General features: G+C 42.5%; 2 protein-coding genes across 17 annotated transcripts in view; one reads left to right on the forward strand and one right to left on the reverse strand.

Annotated features, from left to right (window-relative positions):
- Positions 1-1,294: 1,294 nt before the first annotated feature.
- Positions 1,295-12,353, forward strand: DNASE2 (deoxyribonuclease 2, lysosomal). Its single transcript, XM_089535376.1, has 8 exons — positions 1,295-1,387; positions 2,168-2,288; positions 4,840-4,906; positions 6,059-6,236; positions 7,120-7,198; positions 9,594-9,758; positions 10,927-11,124; positions 11,271-12,353. The coding sequence occupies exons 1-8, from the start codon at positions 1,295-1,297 to the stop codon at positions 11,639-11,641; spliced, it is 1,272 nt and encodes a 423-aa protein (XP_089391502.1). The 3' UTR covers positions 11,642-12,353.
- A 921-nt stretch (positions 12,354-13,274) lies between these two features.
- Positions 13,275-15,925, reverse strand: part of LOC149323029 (SWI/SNF-related matrix-associated actin-dependent regulator of chromatin subfamily A member 4) — an 87,420-nt gene continuing 84,769 nt past the window's right edge. For 10 of the 16 annotated variants that reach the window (XM_089486261.1, XM_089486263.1, XM_089486269.1 and 7 more), the window contains 3 exons: positions 15,466-15,567; positions 14,592-14,724; positions 13,539-14,071 (listed from right to left, as the gene is read on the reverse strand). In XM_089486261.1, the coding sequence (XP_089342387.1) occupies positions 13,884-14,071; positions 14,592-14,724; positions 15,466-15,567 (423 nt within the window). In that variant the 3' untranslated portion in view covers positions 13,539-13,883. Of the gene's footprint in view, positions 13,361-13,538; positions 14,072-14,591; positions 14,725-15,465; positions 15,568-15,925 lie in introns of those variants that run through there. The other 6 variants (XM_089486281.1, XM_089486271.1, XM_089486267.1 and 3 more) reach the window with 1 other exon arrangement.

Consider the following 15,925-nt stretch of genomic DNA (forward strand, 5'->3'; position numbering starts at 1 on the left):
GGAGTGAGGACGTCATGTCTGCGCTGCCCCGTATAGAGGCGGCGTGGTCATGACGTCCTCATGGCGGCGGCCGTATGGAACGGCTGCTGCCATTTTGTGCGCGCAGAGAGCGCACTAGGGTTAGGGGGGTGCAGAAGCACCGCCCCTTTCTAACCCTAGTACGCGCTCTGCGCGTACTTTGTGGCCCGTATGTAACGGGCCCCAATCTGGCTAAGGAAACCTTCTTTTTCATAAGCATTGAGGGTACATTACCGGATGTAAACACCAAAATATGTTTTTGTACCAGGGAAGGAATAAACAACTTATCAATAGACACTAGATCTATTTCCTTTGGTGGTAGTTGTAGTGGGTGTAACTTAAATGTTTCTGTACAAAAGAAAATAAATTCCTCTGAACGAAACATTTCTGGTAAGGGTATGTGGTTAGAACAACCTTCTTGGTCCTTAGAGAAAAAGTTACAGCTGCCAGAGATTTTTTAACTGGCACTAGCTCAAGGGACTGTGCCAGTGCTATTGAGTTATATGTCTTAATGCCATAAAGCTTTCTAATAGGTAAAAACAGAGGGATTTTTTTTTTACGTTTAATATCAGTTATCAAGCTGTCTACTCTGGTTGAGATTGCTCTAAGTTACTTATAGATGTTTTCAGTGGTTAGAGTCACCAAGTTGTAATGCTCTTCCAAAAGGAGCCTACCATTAGGAAGACATGTGGCCTTTCCCTTGACTCCAACTGCATTCTCATTAATATAGCACCCATTAGTAGTAATGTTTCCAGAGTGGTAAGATTGGGGCTCTGAACTTTCCACTTCTAACACACATAATCTATTTGAGGCAGAAATTAAATGATAGGCTTACAGGTAACTAATACAGGCTTATCACATTTAAAAAACTCATCATTTCTGAATTGCTTGGAATGAGGATGGGTGGGATAATTTGAGTCAGAATTACTATGAATATGCTTTCTTAAACCGATTCCAGATGATAGTTAATAAACAATACAGTAAAAGGTCTCTTTAAATACTCACAATAGGTAAGACAGTGCAAATACATCAATAATTTACTGCTGAATTCAGAAAACTAATTTGCTTGAGGGCAATAAGTTTATAATTGTATAATGATATACAGTAGTAAAATAATACAGCAAGGTGATAATAATAACAAATGGCTAACCAGCTTAACACCATACTACTAGCAGAAAGCATCACAGACTTGGAACCATCACTAAAGAAAGTCAAAGAAGAAAGTGCAAAGGCAGGCCTAATGTTAAGCATAAAGAAACATAAAGAAACAAAAATAATGACCGTGGAGGATGTACATAAATTCAACCCAGATAATGGGGAAATGGAAATAGTTAAAGATTTCCCATACCTTGGATCAGACATTGCTCAGGTTGGAAACTGCAGTCAAGAAATCAAAAGATTAGGAATGGGAAGGGCAGCTATGAAAGAATTATACAGAATCCTAAAGAATAAAGATATACAGTTGAACATTAAAGTCAGAATTGTCCAAGCCATTGTATTCCCCATCACCGTATATGGATGTGAGAGCTGGACATTGAAGAAAGCAGATAGGAAGAAAATAAACTCATCTGCGATGTGATGCTGGAGAAGAGTTTTGAGGATATCATGGACAGCCAGAAAGATAAACAAATGGGTCCTTGAACAGATCAAGCTTGAACTCTACCTGGAAGCCAAGATGACTAAATTGAGACTGTCATACTTTGGCCACATCATTAGAAGGCATGACTCATTAGACAAGACAGTGATGCTGAGGACGGTAGAGGGAAGGAGAAAGAGAGGAAAACCACATGCCAGATGGATAGACTCAATCAGGGAGACCAGGGTCTGAGTTTGCAGGACCTGAGAAAGGAGGTAGGGGATAGGGGGGCTTGGAGACATCTCATTCACAGGGTCACCATGGGCTGAGGTTGACTTGAAGGCACCTAACAACAGCAAACAACAACCAGCTTAAGAACAATCACCAAGGATAAAAGGAAAGTGCAGGCTGATTGAGTTTAAAATTCTGTGGAAGTATAGTGTATGGTTTATGAAAACCACAAATAGAGCACCAAGATCCAGGCTGCTGTGTGCCGTGGAGTTTTCACTTTCAGTTCTCTTTTCTCGATTCAGCCTTATCTGCAAACAGCAGCCAACAGTTCCTTGACAGCAGATCTTACAGAAACACCCACAGACTGCAATACAGAGCGACCCGCCATCTAAGCAAGCCTCCAGGACCACTTTGACACAGTGGTTAAAATCCTTTGCACGAGGTAATAGAATCATTCCTCAAGGTAGGTGCCCCTGTTCTGCATGGTTGTGTGCTCCAGATAGAGAGCTTAACTCCTAGTAAATGAAAGGCTTTACTCGCAGGGAAAGGCAAACTAGTGAAACCACCCCCCCAAAAGGTTTCATCTGCTCCAGAATCTCTGGGGCTTTGAAATGTCATTCTAAATCAGTGGTGTCACTAGGATTGGTGTCAACTGGTGTGTGTAGGGTGGGGACTGCTTTGCCCCTGGTCTGGCCACACCACTGCCCCCCACGTAGGCCTTTAGAGTCCCATGCGGCAGCTGCCACACGGGACTCCGAAGGCACTGAACCACCACCATCAGCCACTACTGAGAGGGACAGTGATGTGGCCTTTGGTGTGGCTGCTGGGCAAGTGAGAAAGCATCTTTTCCCCCTTGCTCAGTGGCCATGACAGTCCCTTGGGCTGTAGCACCCCACTGGGTGACACCCCTCTCCGAGGTGTCACCCGGTGCAATCTGAACTACTGCCACTACCCTAGTGATGCCACTATTCCAGATGCCCTCTCTTAGCAATCGACAATCAGCAGCAGGGCAGCAAAGTGCATTTGGGAAGGAGTATTCTCTAACGAGATGTTTGACATCAAAACCAGAAATGTCCCCCATCTCAAGATAAAATCTCTCCCTCGAAAATACAAGGTAGCCTAACTTTCAGTGGTAGTCAGGCTGCTAGGGGGCAGAGTTAATTTGCTCTGTCGCATTTGTACTCAGAGGACTATAGCCTTTTAGCTCCTTTTCCTTTCTGTCTTTCCTTCCTTCCCTTAACATAAAAAAATATTAATGATAAGACAGAAATCGATCTTGAGCCTGCATCAGCAAAAGCCTGCGTCCAAAACAAAGTTTGTTGTTCATCAAGGAGGAATGTAACACAGGCTCTGACGAACCATAAAAGTTCTGTTAGTGGCCACTAATACACTACTGGCACTAACTCTAAAAAGAAAAAGAAAAATACAAGATAAGAACAAAAACCGTTGAGGAACTATTAAAAACTGTGAAAAATTCTGAGCCCAGATCTCTAAACTCTGAGAGTAACTCTAAAATTGTAAAACTACAAGGTAATAAAAACATTTCATTAGCATAATGAATTGTTTATCACAGGGTTTACCACAGGGTAATAGAATTGTAAAATCTAAAGATTAAAAAAACAACGCAGGCTGCAGAGCTCCAAAGAGGAGCTGCCTCTTTCTTCTTAGTCTGCAGCTAAAACTGAGCTGCCTTTGTTCAGAGGAGCTTTGCCATTGCCCTCCCCTGAGGCTGAGAGCATGCGACTTTCCCAAAGTTGCCCAGTGGGTTTTAAAGCTAAGTGGGGATTCAAACCCTTGTCTCAAGTTGCAAGCCAACAACAAACCACTTTGCCACACTGACTCTCTAATAGTATATAGTACGTACAGTATTACCATATACTATATGGAGAACAAAGCATAGGAGAAAAAGTTGACAGATCTGGTGTGTTCATTCTGATGGAGAAAAGACTGAGGGGGTGATATAACTGCACTCTTTCAATACTACAAGGGCTGTCACCGATGGGCAGGTTTGTTCTTTGCTGTCCTGGAGGGGAGGACCAGCTTCATTGGGTTTAAGTTACAGAAGGGTAGATTAAGGTTGAACGTTTAACATCTTGATGGTAAGAGCCTTAAAGAGGTGGTGGAGTCTCCTTCTGTGGACATCTTCAAAATAAGTCTGGACCTGCTGGACATGCTCTGGTTCAGGGGTGGGGAAAATATGGCCCATGAGTAACATGTGGCTCCCAGGGTCTTTGAGGGGCCAAAAATGCACTTGGCAATGGAGGGTATTTCCACTATATTCAGAGCCCCCCACCCCCAGGGTAAAAAAAAAAAACTGCAAAAGAAATCCCTTCAATGCTCCAAAATGTCCATTGCAGGCATGGGTTGCATTTGCACCATATTTTGCTGGCCCGCTATGACAATTTAGGCCAGTCAGCCAGGACTAGGTTGGCAACTGGCAGCCACAGTACTTTTTCTTCAGCCACCCCTCAACTGTGGAATGACCTGCTGGAAGAGATTCGACAGCTGAAGATGCTGTCTGAATTTAAAATGGTATTACAGATCAGTCTTTTCCAGTAAGCTTATCCAGATGATTTTTAAATTGTGAATTTAGATGCTGAATTTTAAATGTGGACTCTTTTAAAATGTGTATGTCTTATTTGACCTTTTAACCTGTTACATGTCTTAATTAATGTGTTATAACTGATGTTGTTCATTGTTGATGTGTTGTTGTGCCCTGCCTCAATCCATGGGGAGAGGGGGGAGGTGGTGGTCATAATAATAATAATAATAATAAACCCCAAACATGATGCAAATGCTCCCCTACTCCCTAGAGGCATTTAGGTCTCCTTGTGGACTGAGACATCCCCCTAGCCTTCCACGGTTGCCCACTCTGCTCAAGTTGGAGTTCTGCCTTTCAGAGGATTGTACTCAGTGGCCTATGGACCCCCTTCCACCTCTATGATTTTATGATTCTGTGTTCTTTTAAGGGATTGCCAAAGGCCTCATGTTGCATATTCTGGTCCTGTCCGTAGTCTTCCTCCACAATGCTGTTGATGGGAGTATTTCCTGCTATGATGACTCTGGAAAGCCTGTGGATTGGTGAGTCTGTTATACCTGGTTTATTTTTCATTCCATTTCAAATATTTATGTATTGTCCTCAAGCGAAGTTTCCAGGAGGGTTTGGAGCAGCTGGCCCTTCACTTTTTGGACCTCCCAAAATGCCAGCCAGCATGGGTAAGGGTGGGAAACTGTTGGAGTTTGAGACCAAAAAATGGATGTTCAAAGTTCCCCCACCCTGGGCTTACAAAAAGCTAAGATAAAATAGAGTTATCTTTTCCCTTCCCCTTTTCAGCCTTCTTTTTTTCTCTGACAGTTATGAGCTTTCTTGATGTAGCCTTTGCACAAATCTGCCATACATTTTTGGCATGGGTCCTGCCAGTTGTGTATTCAAATCTTTTACTCCAAGTATCAAGTAAAGTCTTGAAGTCTCTACCTTCAAGTCTCAAGTCTTAGCAAGATACTTTAAAGTCAATTCTGAAGTCTTGGAGCCAACTTTAACAGGAAGAAAGGAGGCAGTGATGGAGTGTGGTGATGGGAGGGTGGAGTTTCAGGAACTAGAAATTCAAGACAACATGCACAAAGTTAGGTAAAAAAAAATCTCAAAGGGGAACATCAATGCATTGGGCAACAAGCTTAAGGCAGAAGGATCTTTCGAAAGCTTTTCAAAAGCTTTAGAAGGCTGCTCTGATGTGCAGCAGGGAGAGGCTGCTGAGTAGACCTCACCCCCCCACCCCCCACCTCAAGTCCATTGCCTAACATTTGCTGTTTCTGGATGAAGTTAGACCAATAAATTGGTTGCTATAAATATACAAGTCATGAGTCGAGGTGAGTCAGTACATCATTTATTGCTGAGTCAAGTCCAAGTTGAATCACGGAAGTGACTTGAGTCAAAGTCAGTTGATCTGAGTCTACATCACTGTGTCCTGCAACCATGAGAAGAACAAATCTGCTTTCTGTGTTGACCTGGGATAAAACTGACCATATTACTGTTAGAATCCCATTGAGCTTCTCTGCTCCCAGAGTTCATTCCAAGATTTAACACCCCAAACAGTTAAAATCCCCTTTGTAGTCTCCTACCTTTGTTAATGTTACTGCCATGTTGCTCAACTGGGGCTAAGGGGGAAAATAAGTAAAGGCAGATGCAGGTTTATCTGTGGTAAATTTATAATCTGCAATGGGTTTGGGTTTCAGGTTTATTGTTTACAAGTTGCCACAACCCTGTCATAGTCCCCCGACAGGGGGCATGCAGTACATGTACCAAGATGAACATACCCAGGGCTGGGTGCAAGGCAGGAGTCTGATGAACACTACTAAGGGCGCTGTGGGCCGGACCCTGCAACAGCTGTACACAGAGGCAGTGCGGAGACAGGTGAGTCTGAGAGGAAGGGGAAGAACAAAGCTGCCCTAACAGTAACCTAAGCTAGGGGCAGCCAGTGGAAGACATGTTGGCAGAGACCCAATTTCTGACTTGATCAAGCTTCTGTTCAACTCAAACTAGTTGTCCATCAAAGGCAGAGCAGTTGGAGATTGTTGGTTTTTTGGGTGTAGAGAAGAGGTACCCTTCCAGATGATTTTGGTTTACAACCCCCTTCATCACAGGTGCAGTGGCAAATGGTGCTCTGTCACAAGTGTCCAGGAAAGAGTCAGTAGCATAGACTAGTCAGCTTCTGAATATGGAATTGGATATGAAATTTGGGGGGGGGGGGCACCATTTTTATTTTGCCCCAGCCCAAAATCTCTTGGGCTGGATCCTAACTGAGGATGCATCTGCACTGCAGAAATAATCCAGTTTGACACCTTAGCTGCCATGGCTGTGTGATTCTGGGAATTGTAATTTTATGAGATATTTAGCCTTCTCTGTCAGAGAGCTAGCATAGCATAGTGGTTTGAGCCTTGGACTATGACTCTGGAGACAAGGGTTTCGATTCTGGCTCAGCCATGGAAACCCACTGGGTGACCTTGGGCAAGTCATACTCTCTCAGCCTCAGAGGATGGCAATGACAACCCCCCTCTTAAGAAACTTGCCAAGACAACCGTATGATATGGCGCCATAAGTAAAAAATGATTTGAAGACCCACAGCAACAAACAACAGTCAGAGCTCTGGTGTCACAACAAACTATAGTTCCCAGAATTCCACAGCAGTGAGCCATGGCAGTTAAACTGGTGTCAAACTGGAATATTTCTGCAGTGGAGATGCAGCCTAACAGAGGAAAGTCCTTTTAACTATTCCTCCATTTTCTTTGGTTTCCAGGAGGAAGAAACAGCCTATGTCCTGTACAATGATGCTCCTCCAAAAACTGTTTCTTCCAGTAACAAGGGCCATACAAAAGGTAGAGCTTGAGCTCCAGATGCACCCTCAGAAACACACCAAAAATGTTTTGTCCTGAGAGTGGATGGGATTTCTTCTCCATTATAGCCAGTCAGGTCTTACAGTTGCTGTCTTTGGCACAGTCTGGTGGATTCCTTATGGCCTGGCCAGTTGTGAAGGCACCTAGTTGTTGCATTCCTAGGGCCTCTGAACTTATGAATCACAGAATCATAGAGTTGGAAGAGACCACAAGGGACATGCAGTCCAAACCCCTGCCAAGCAGGAAATCACAATCAAAGCATCCCTGACAGATGGTAATCAAGCCTCTATTTAAAGACCTCCAAAGAAAGAGACTCCACCACTCTCCGAGGCAGTGTGTTCCAGTGTCGAACAGCTCTTACTGTCAGGAAGTTCCTCCTAATGTTGAGGTGGAATCTCTTTTCCTGGAGCTTGCATCCATTGCTCCGGGTCCTAGTCTCTGGAGCAGCAGAAAACAAGCTAGCTCCCTCCTCAATATGACATCCCTTCAAGTATTTAAACAGGGCTATCATATCACTTCTTAACCTTCTCTTTTCCAGGCTAAACATCCCCAGCTCCCTAAGTCACTCCTCATAAGGCATGGTTTCCAGGCCCTTCACCATTTTGGTCACCCTCCTTTGGACATGCTCCACATCCTTTTTAAATTGTGGTGTCCAGAACCGGACACAGTTTTGCAGAATACAATGGCACTATTACTTCCCTTGATCTAGATACTATACTTCTATTGATGCAGCCTAAAATCACATTGGCCTTGTTAGCTGCCACATCGCACTGTTGACTCATGTTCAACTTGTGGTCTACTAGGACTCCTAGATCTCTTTGACACTAAGTCTCATTAAGCCAGATGTCCCCCATCCTATATATATCCATTTCATTTTCCTGCCCTAAGTGCAGTACCTTACATTTCTCTGCCTTGAATTTCATTTTGTTAGCTTTGGCTCAGCTTTCTAGTCTATTCAGGTCATTCAGAATTTTGATCCTGTCCTCTGAAGTATTAGCTACTCCTCTTAATTTGGTGTCATCTGCAAATTTGATAAGCATGCCCCCTATTTTTTTTTTTTTTATCCAAGTCATTTATAAAGATGTTGAATAGCACTGGGCCCAGGACAGATCCCTGTGGTCACTTCTCTCCAGGATGAAGAGAGCCATTGTTGAGCACCCTTTGGGTTTGGCCAGTCAACCAATTACAAATCCACCTAACAGCCACATTGTGTAGCCCACATTTTGCCAGCTTGTCTGCAAGGATATCATGGGGGACCTTGTCAAAGGCCTTACTGAAATCAAAATATGCTATATCTACAGCATTTCCTTCATCTACCAAACTGGTAATTTTATCAAAAAAAGGAGATTAGATTTGTCTGGCATGACTTGTTTCTCGGAAACCTATGTTGACTTTTTGTGATAATGGCATTGATCTCTAAATGTTCACAGACTCTCTGTTTAATAATCTCCTCTAGAATCTTTCCTGGTATTGATGTCAGACTAATTGTTGGGATTCTCTTTTTTTCCCTTTCTGAAGATGGGAACAACGGTTGCCCTCCTCCAGTCTGCTGGGACTTCTCCTGTTCTCCAGGAGTTCTCAAAAATTATTGCCAATGGCTCTGAGATTACATTTACCAGTTCTTTTAATGCCCTTGGATGTAGGTCATCTGGTCTTGGAGACTTACATTCATTTAACAAAGTACTCCTGTACTATGTCTTTACTTATTTTGTGCGGCATTTCCCCTATTGTGTCCTCTGCTCCATTTTTCTCAGCCTACCCAGGGCCTTATAATCCCTTATGATATTCTGAAGGCTGTGCCTTGTAGTATCATTGGTTCCCACATGAAGTAAAAGAAAGGGGTAATGGTCAGTAGGATTGACAAGTCTTGTCAGCCTCTGTCATATCACAGATCTTTGCCCTACGGATATAATACAGCTCTTATCAGTCCCACAATCCCCTCAGCAAGGAGTCCCCCACCACCACCACATGCCTCAGCGGCTTAGAAGTGACTATTTCCCGTGGTGGATCTCCCAGAGTCCTCTGCATTGTCCCTGAGGACTGTCCCTGCTGCTTTTCCTTGTCATCCCTGATAAGAGAGAGAGAGCTTCAAATCGATTCTGTAGCTGTAAGCTCACAGAACAACTTCCCTACTTATGCATGTCACCTTCCTCCAACTGTCTACCTGCTGTGTATGTGAAGTGACCTTCTCTGTAGAAACTGCCTGTATGTGTTCCCCATCCAGGACCGTCCATTCCATTCTGTCCAGGAAAACCTCTTGCTCCCTAATATGCTACCTGGGCCTCCAGTTGTGAGACCTTCTCTTCCAACAGGATTGCCAACTTGCACTAGGTGCAGGTAAAGTTACTTACAGTTCATTGTTTTTCCTTCTCTTTAGGAGCCATCCTTCTAGATCGAACCCAGGGCTTCTGGCTTCTTCACAGCACTCCCCACTTCCCTCCCAGTCTAGATGAAAAGGAGTATGCTTGGCCTCACAGTGCACTGCACTATGGGCAGACCTTTCTGTGTGTCACCTACCCATACAGCCAGTTCAAAGAGATTGGTAAGTGTGTTATATTCATGCACGAGGATATAAATGTGTACAGACTGCATCTTCTGTACATGACCTACGCAGAATAGTGGAGGACAGGGTGTCTTGGAGATGTCTCATATACAGGGTTGCCATGGGTCAAGATCGACTCAAGGATGGATAGCAACAACAACAACAACAAATATAGCATTATCCATGCAGAGCTTGGAGAATTACTTTTTAAAAGTAATTTATTCCAGTTGCTTTTTGTCATGGTTCAAAAGTAACTTGTTGCCTTTGCTCATTACACTATTGCAAAAGCAACTTGTGTGCTCATTATTTTGTTGTTTGCTCCTTCAGGGTAGGAAAATGGTGCATCTTGAGAAAGTCTATTGAAATGCCTCTAAAAGTACCCCAAGTAATTTTGAGAAGTAACTAGAAATCATTATTTGTGACATCACAGAAGTATTTGTGTTTCCACTCATTTTGTAACTTTTGGAATAGCTTTTTAATGTTCTTCTTTTAAAATTAATTTGAAAATTATATTATTTCCAATTTTACTTCCAACTGGTGCATCATGGTACAAAGTAACATGGAAAGAATAGATAAATCCTTGTCCCTATGATGTTTGCAAAGTGAAACAGGTCCATGGGCACATAAAACTGCCAACCTCCCTCCCCTCTTGAAAAACGTCCTGAAATTTTTCTTAGTCAGGAAGCCCCTGTAACCTATTTAGAAGGATTCCAAGACCAGCCATTTCCCCATTTTTGGTAGAAGAAAGTGAGTCTGGGGGCGTACCATGAAAATAGCTTTAGAAGAGGCTAATTTGGCTCCAGGGCCACACTTTGGCCACCTTTGATTAAAAGTCATTTTTTTCTAAAGAAAGTTCAAAACAACTTTGCCAGTCTTTTCTAGAAGGGCAGGATGTCATTCATCACTTCTTGTGTGCTGTTCTCTGCAAGTGTGGCCCTTCACATTTACAAAGGGTTAAATCATCTTGACTGGGTAGCTTCGTGTGCTTGGAGGGCTCTAGCATTTCACTTGAAATGGTTCCCTCTCCCTTGTTATTTTTGGGTGAGACCTGGAACATCTGGTTGCTGCTTGTCTTTCTAGTTCTGTTTCATGAATCCCTGTTTTGTTTCTGCATAGAACTGCAGCTCAACCAGCACACCTGGCATTCTCCATTGTCTATTTGTTCTAGGAAATCAGTTGCTCTTCACTGAACCTGAAGTCTATGATTCCCGTGTGGAAGGTACTTTTGCCCAGGATCTACCAGCCTTGCTGAATGCCTCGAAGGGGAAGCATGTCCAAAAGGAGCCGTGGAACTCCAGTGTCCCCCTGACGTCCCTGGGAGGCAAAGAATTTGTCAGCTTTGCCAAATTTCGCTTCTTCAGTGACGGTGGGTAATGGATTGGGATGAGTGAAATGGAAGTGACGGGAGCTATAGTGAAAGAAATGAAATGTAGAGGAGGGTGGGTATGACCTCCTCATGACATAAAGTGTCTCTTAAACTGTGTGTATGCATATAACTCTTTCCCTATCCAGATTTGTACTCTGGCTGGTTGGCCCAAGCTCTTGCCAGTGATCTCTATGTCGAGTTCTGGCACAGGTCTCGAGGGATCTTGCCTTCCAACTGTTCTGGAGACTTCAGAGTCTACAATGTGGAGGAAGTGGCCTTCCAGGAGCCATCCAAGCACTTCCCCTCCACATCAGACCATTCCAAGTGGTGCGTGGGGACAGAGAGTGATCCTGGCTGGGCCTGTGTTGGGGACATGAACCGTAATAATGCAGAAGAACAGCGTGGGGGTGGCATCATCTGCTGTCGTGATCCAGCTGTTTGGAAAGCCTTCCACTCCTTGGTACAGAATTATACTGACTGTGATGGTGCAGGGTGCCATTCATTATGTGGGCTGTAATTGTCCTAAGAGTCATAGTCATGTAAGGGGGGTGGGGTTCAATGAACTAGGACATGGGAATAGGGATGAGCTCAAGGAGTGGTGGGTGCTTAACTTCAGATACTGTGTAGTAAGAATTCAAACCTTGGTTCTTTTGAGAACAGATTACCCTTCAGGTTGAGTCTCCCTTATCTGGAATTCCAAAATCTGAAATCCACCAAAATCTTTTTCATGGGTAGCTAAGATAGTGACACTTTTGGTTTCTGATGGTTCAGTGTACACAAAATTTGTTTCATGCACAACATTATTGTGTATAAAATTATATTCAGGTTATGTGTATAAGGTGTATATGAAATGTAAGTGAATTTTGTGTTTAGACTTGAGTCTCACAGCCAAGATATTTCATTAGGTATATGGAAAAGTTCCAAAACCTGATAAAATCCAAAACACTTCTGGACCCAAGCATTTCAAATAAGGGAGACTGAACCTGTACTACTTTATTCAACCAAGGTTTTGGTGGAAATGATCCCTGGGATCAAAATCCCTTGATTTTCCAGCTAAGACCCCTTACCCTGTGTTTTCTATGCTTTACATTATGCTCTCTTCCATCAGTACCCCCACCCCCACCCCTGTTGTGAAATACTTCCAGGGAAACCCACATTTTGTCTGTTGCTTTTTTAAAAAAACAAATCAGTTTCCACTGCTAAATGTGAATACAAGTTAGTGTGACAAATGGGTATTCCCTACCTGTTGTTTTTTACTCTGTTCAATACCCTTACCCTACCCCACTAAAATTTACTCTTATTTGGTGATCGTATGGGTGGTTGCCTTACATGCAGCCATTTCTTTGTAATAAAACTGGTATCATAATACAGGCAGGGAAATCGGTGGGATTTAGTATGGGTTGTAAAAAACAAACCAAAAACATCTTGAATAGATATTCTGTGAGATCAGCTTGATGTAGTTGGAGTAGAACAGAAAGAGATAAGGGTTCAAATCCCTACTTGGCCAGAAAACCTACTAGATGAGCATGGGTAAGTCGCTGTCTCTCAGGTTCAAAGGAAGGTCTTGGCAAACCCCCTCTGAACAAATCATGTCAAGAAAAACATGACATGGTCACCATAAGGCAAAAATGTCTTGAAGATGCACAACAAGAAGCATAGTATGACAGGGGCAGTGTTTGAAGGAATAGGGGATCAGATGTCAACTTTGCTTTGCAATAAGGGAAAACAAACAGTTTTTTTTTTGTTTCTTTTTTAATTTATTACTATTTGAAATCCAGTGACACTGACACAGTTGCCACTGCTACCCTTCCTGGCTTGGTGGGCAGCTGGCCATTCAGTCTGTTTCATAAAATACAGTACTAAGAAGTGGACTGCTACACACATGCACCCACAGGTTAAAACTACAGTGATTCAATACTGCAACTGAAAATAGGACTGCCATAAAAAGAAAAAATATATATCAAGTGTTCCCCAATTCATAATTTTTTTTAAAACAGTTAATGCTGTTACAAATGCTACTGATGTGAGGACAAGGCAAGACACAAACAAGTCCTACATCTTCACTGCAGTATAAATATGGAAGAATTTTATACAGTTTACCCACATCTGACACTATGCTTCTTGCTACCCGTTGCAGCTAAGGGGATAGAGCATCTCGGCTTTGGAAGGACTGATGCTTGAAGTGTGCGCCATGGAATGTCACTTAATCATCTTCTGTGCCACTTCCTGAGCGATCCTGTGGAGAAAGGATTTTTTAAAAATGATATGTTTATATACTCTACCTGCCACCCACTCATCCCACATACAATTTATTCTTACAAGCCTATGAGTTGGGTAAGACAGTGACTTAACCAAGATCACCTTGGTATGGATGGATACATATTCAGTATTTTCTGCATTAGCCACATGCTGAATGGAAACATTTATAGCAAGAAGTGGGTCCACTTTTGTGCTTTGTTGTGTGCCTTCGAGTCATTTCCATTGCTAAGAAAAACCTATCACTGGGTTTTCTCTGCAAGATTTGTTCATATAGGGATTGTTTTGCCAGCACTGTGAAGGTGAGATTGTGATTTGCCCAAAGTCACCCAGTGGGTTTCCATGGCCAAGTGGGGATTTGAACCCTGGTCTCCGGTCATATTCAATGCTCAAACGGCTATGCTGGCTGTCACTCACTTTTGTGCTGCCTAGCCAAAATGAAGACCTCCCCCTTTTTCTTTCACCAATCACCACAATTGCACAGCATTCTCCAGAGTCCATTCCTAGGACCATTGACAACTGTTTTTGAGGAAATGAAACTGTCCAGTTACCTCTTCTTGTTCTTCTTCACTATCATCATCACTAACTACTGGCTTGGCCCGGGACCCACGGCTGGTACGTCTCCGACCCTTCATTCGGTCTTGTGCTTTCTCCTTTCTGCCCAGCTTAATCTTCACTTTGACAGAACGAGCTGGAGAGAGAAAGAGAAAATTGTCAGACTGAATACCTAGCCTAAAGAAGAGTCCTTCCTGTGCAACAGAACTTTGTAATATGATAGGCTCAATTTTCAGTTTCATACATACACGTCTGCATAATCTCTTAACCAGGAGAGAGGTCAAAAAATTAATGGGGTGTCAGATTTTTCAGTTGTTTACTCCTTCTCTCTGTGGATTAATATTCTTTAATATGTCATCTGAACTTCAGTATTTTTAAATTTCAAAACCAATACAGGCAGAATCTGAACAGATGCACATGGAAAGCCCTTTAACTTTTCTCCCCTTACCGACAATGAAGGCCTCTTCTGTTCACATCCAGATCAAGGATGGAACAATCAGTGGCAGAATGTGTACTTTGGAATTGCTTCTATGCCCCAAACCCACAAGTATCAAACTTAATCATTAGAGAACATATTTGACAGGGAAAATCCAAGCACTAGCAAAGACATGCATGCATAGAAACTTAGCAGAGAAAGTAAATACAAAATTACTCACACTCTGATTCAGATCCTTCCTCTTCTGCCTCCTCTTCTTCTTCACTCTCCTCACCTTCACTGTCTTCTTCTTTTTCAATTTTCTGTCTCACACTAGTGAAGACAGACTGCAGTACAATTGAATCCTCATAAATCTTAAGGAAAGCATAAAGGGAGATAGACATGAAAAATCACATTTGATGCAGAGATCCTAGTTCCACAAAAGTAGTTCTTAGATTGATCTGCATTTTAATACTTAGGACATAGCTTGCTTTTCTGAGCATTCAAAGCTCTCTTGTTAAAAAAAATTTCCAACAATGCTAAGGCATACTAGTGTTAATATCCATATATTGTTTGTGGGAGGGCTGAGATATAAGTAGCCTGTATGCTGAATTCCTAGAAACAGTCACATTTGAACTTACACACAACTAACAAGTATCAGAACTATTTTAAATGTTTTTCAGCTAGATTAATTGGATAACCTGTTTATGTAACTTCTGTTACATAAATAAGGAGAAAAGATCATAACAAAAAGAAGCAGTTTTATAATTTAAGGTTAAAAAAAAATACAGACTACTTAAGTCCAAAAAAATCTCTGCATCACAGCAAAGGAGTACAGTGCAGATTCAAAAATTGCTGCATGTATACTCTGCCCACACCTCCCTGGGAAGTGTCATCCTTGTTGTCTCATGGATAGGCAGCACATTTGTCACAATGATAAAGAGCTTCCCATCAAGTCTTTAACAGTTCTCATGCATTTTAGGGGGATGGGTGAGAGGTCTAGTTCATGCTTTGGAGGTACTGAGAGAGATGTGAGTCTTTCAAAAAAAAAAAAAAATGAAGGAAGGAAGGGCTTCTCCTAGTTGTATACTTGCCATCACTGAAAAAAGTCTTACCAGAGAGCCTTCAAGGTTGAATGTTTGTGCATTCTGGCACAACAACATGACATCCTTCTCCAGATCATTCAAGCTGCGGTACTTATGGTTCCGGATGCGTTCCTGAAGAGGGTGAAATAGCATAAAGAGGTTAGATTCCTAACATCATTTGCTCACTGACTACCAGCACCAGACGACCCCCTTTTCTTGTCTGCTGGCACCCTGGTCTCCTCACCAACCTGTTCAAACATTTACTTCATTAATATCCCACCTTTTTCCCAATCTGGGACTCAAGGCAGCTCGCAGAAAAGGTAAAACAAGCATACCTAAAACTATAATACAGTAATCAAGAAATAAATAACCATTCCTATTAAAAACAATAATTTAAAACAGTATTTTAAAAATGTACAAATAGTGAAGATAAAGGTACGACTCTTCCTACTGAAAGATACTTCTGCAGCATCCTGTAAACAATCATAAA

Source organism: Sceloporus occidentalis, unplaced genomic scaffold (genome assembly GCF_023333645.1).
Source record: "Sceloporus occidentalis isolate IW3139 unplaced genomic scaffold, rSceOcc1.0.p SCAF_1, whole genome shotgun sequence".
NCBI lineage: Eukaryota > Metazoa > Chordata > Lepidosauria > Squamata > Phrynosomatidae > Sceloporus > Sceloporus occidentalis.

Excerpts from the sequence above, each read along its gene's own strand:
- DNASE2 (XM_089535376.1), top strand. The coding sequence starts at position 1,295 with ATGACCGTGGAGGATGTACATAAATTCAACCCAGATAATGGGGAAATG. Across the intron at positions 2,289-4,839 it reads TAATAGAATCATTCCTCAAG|TCTTCCTCCACAATGCTGTT; the intron begins GTAGGTGCCCCT and ends TCCTGTCCGTAG. Across the intron at positions 9,759-10,926 it reads CAGCCAGTTCAAAGAGATTG|GAAATCAGTTGCTCTTCACT; the intron begins GTAAGTGTGTTA and ends TATTTGTTCTAG.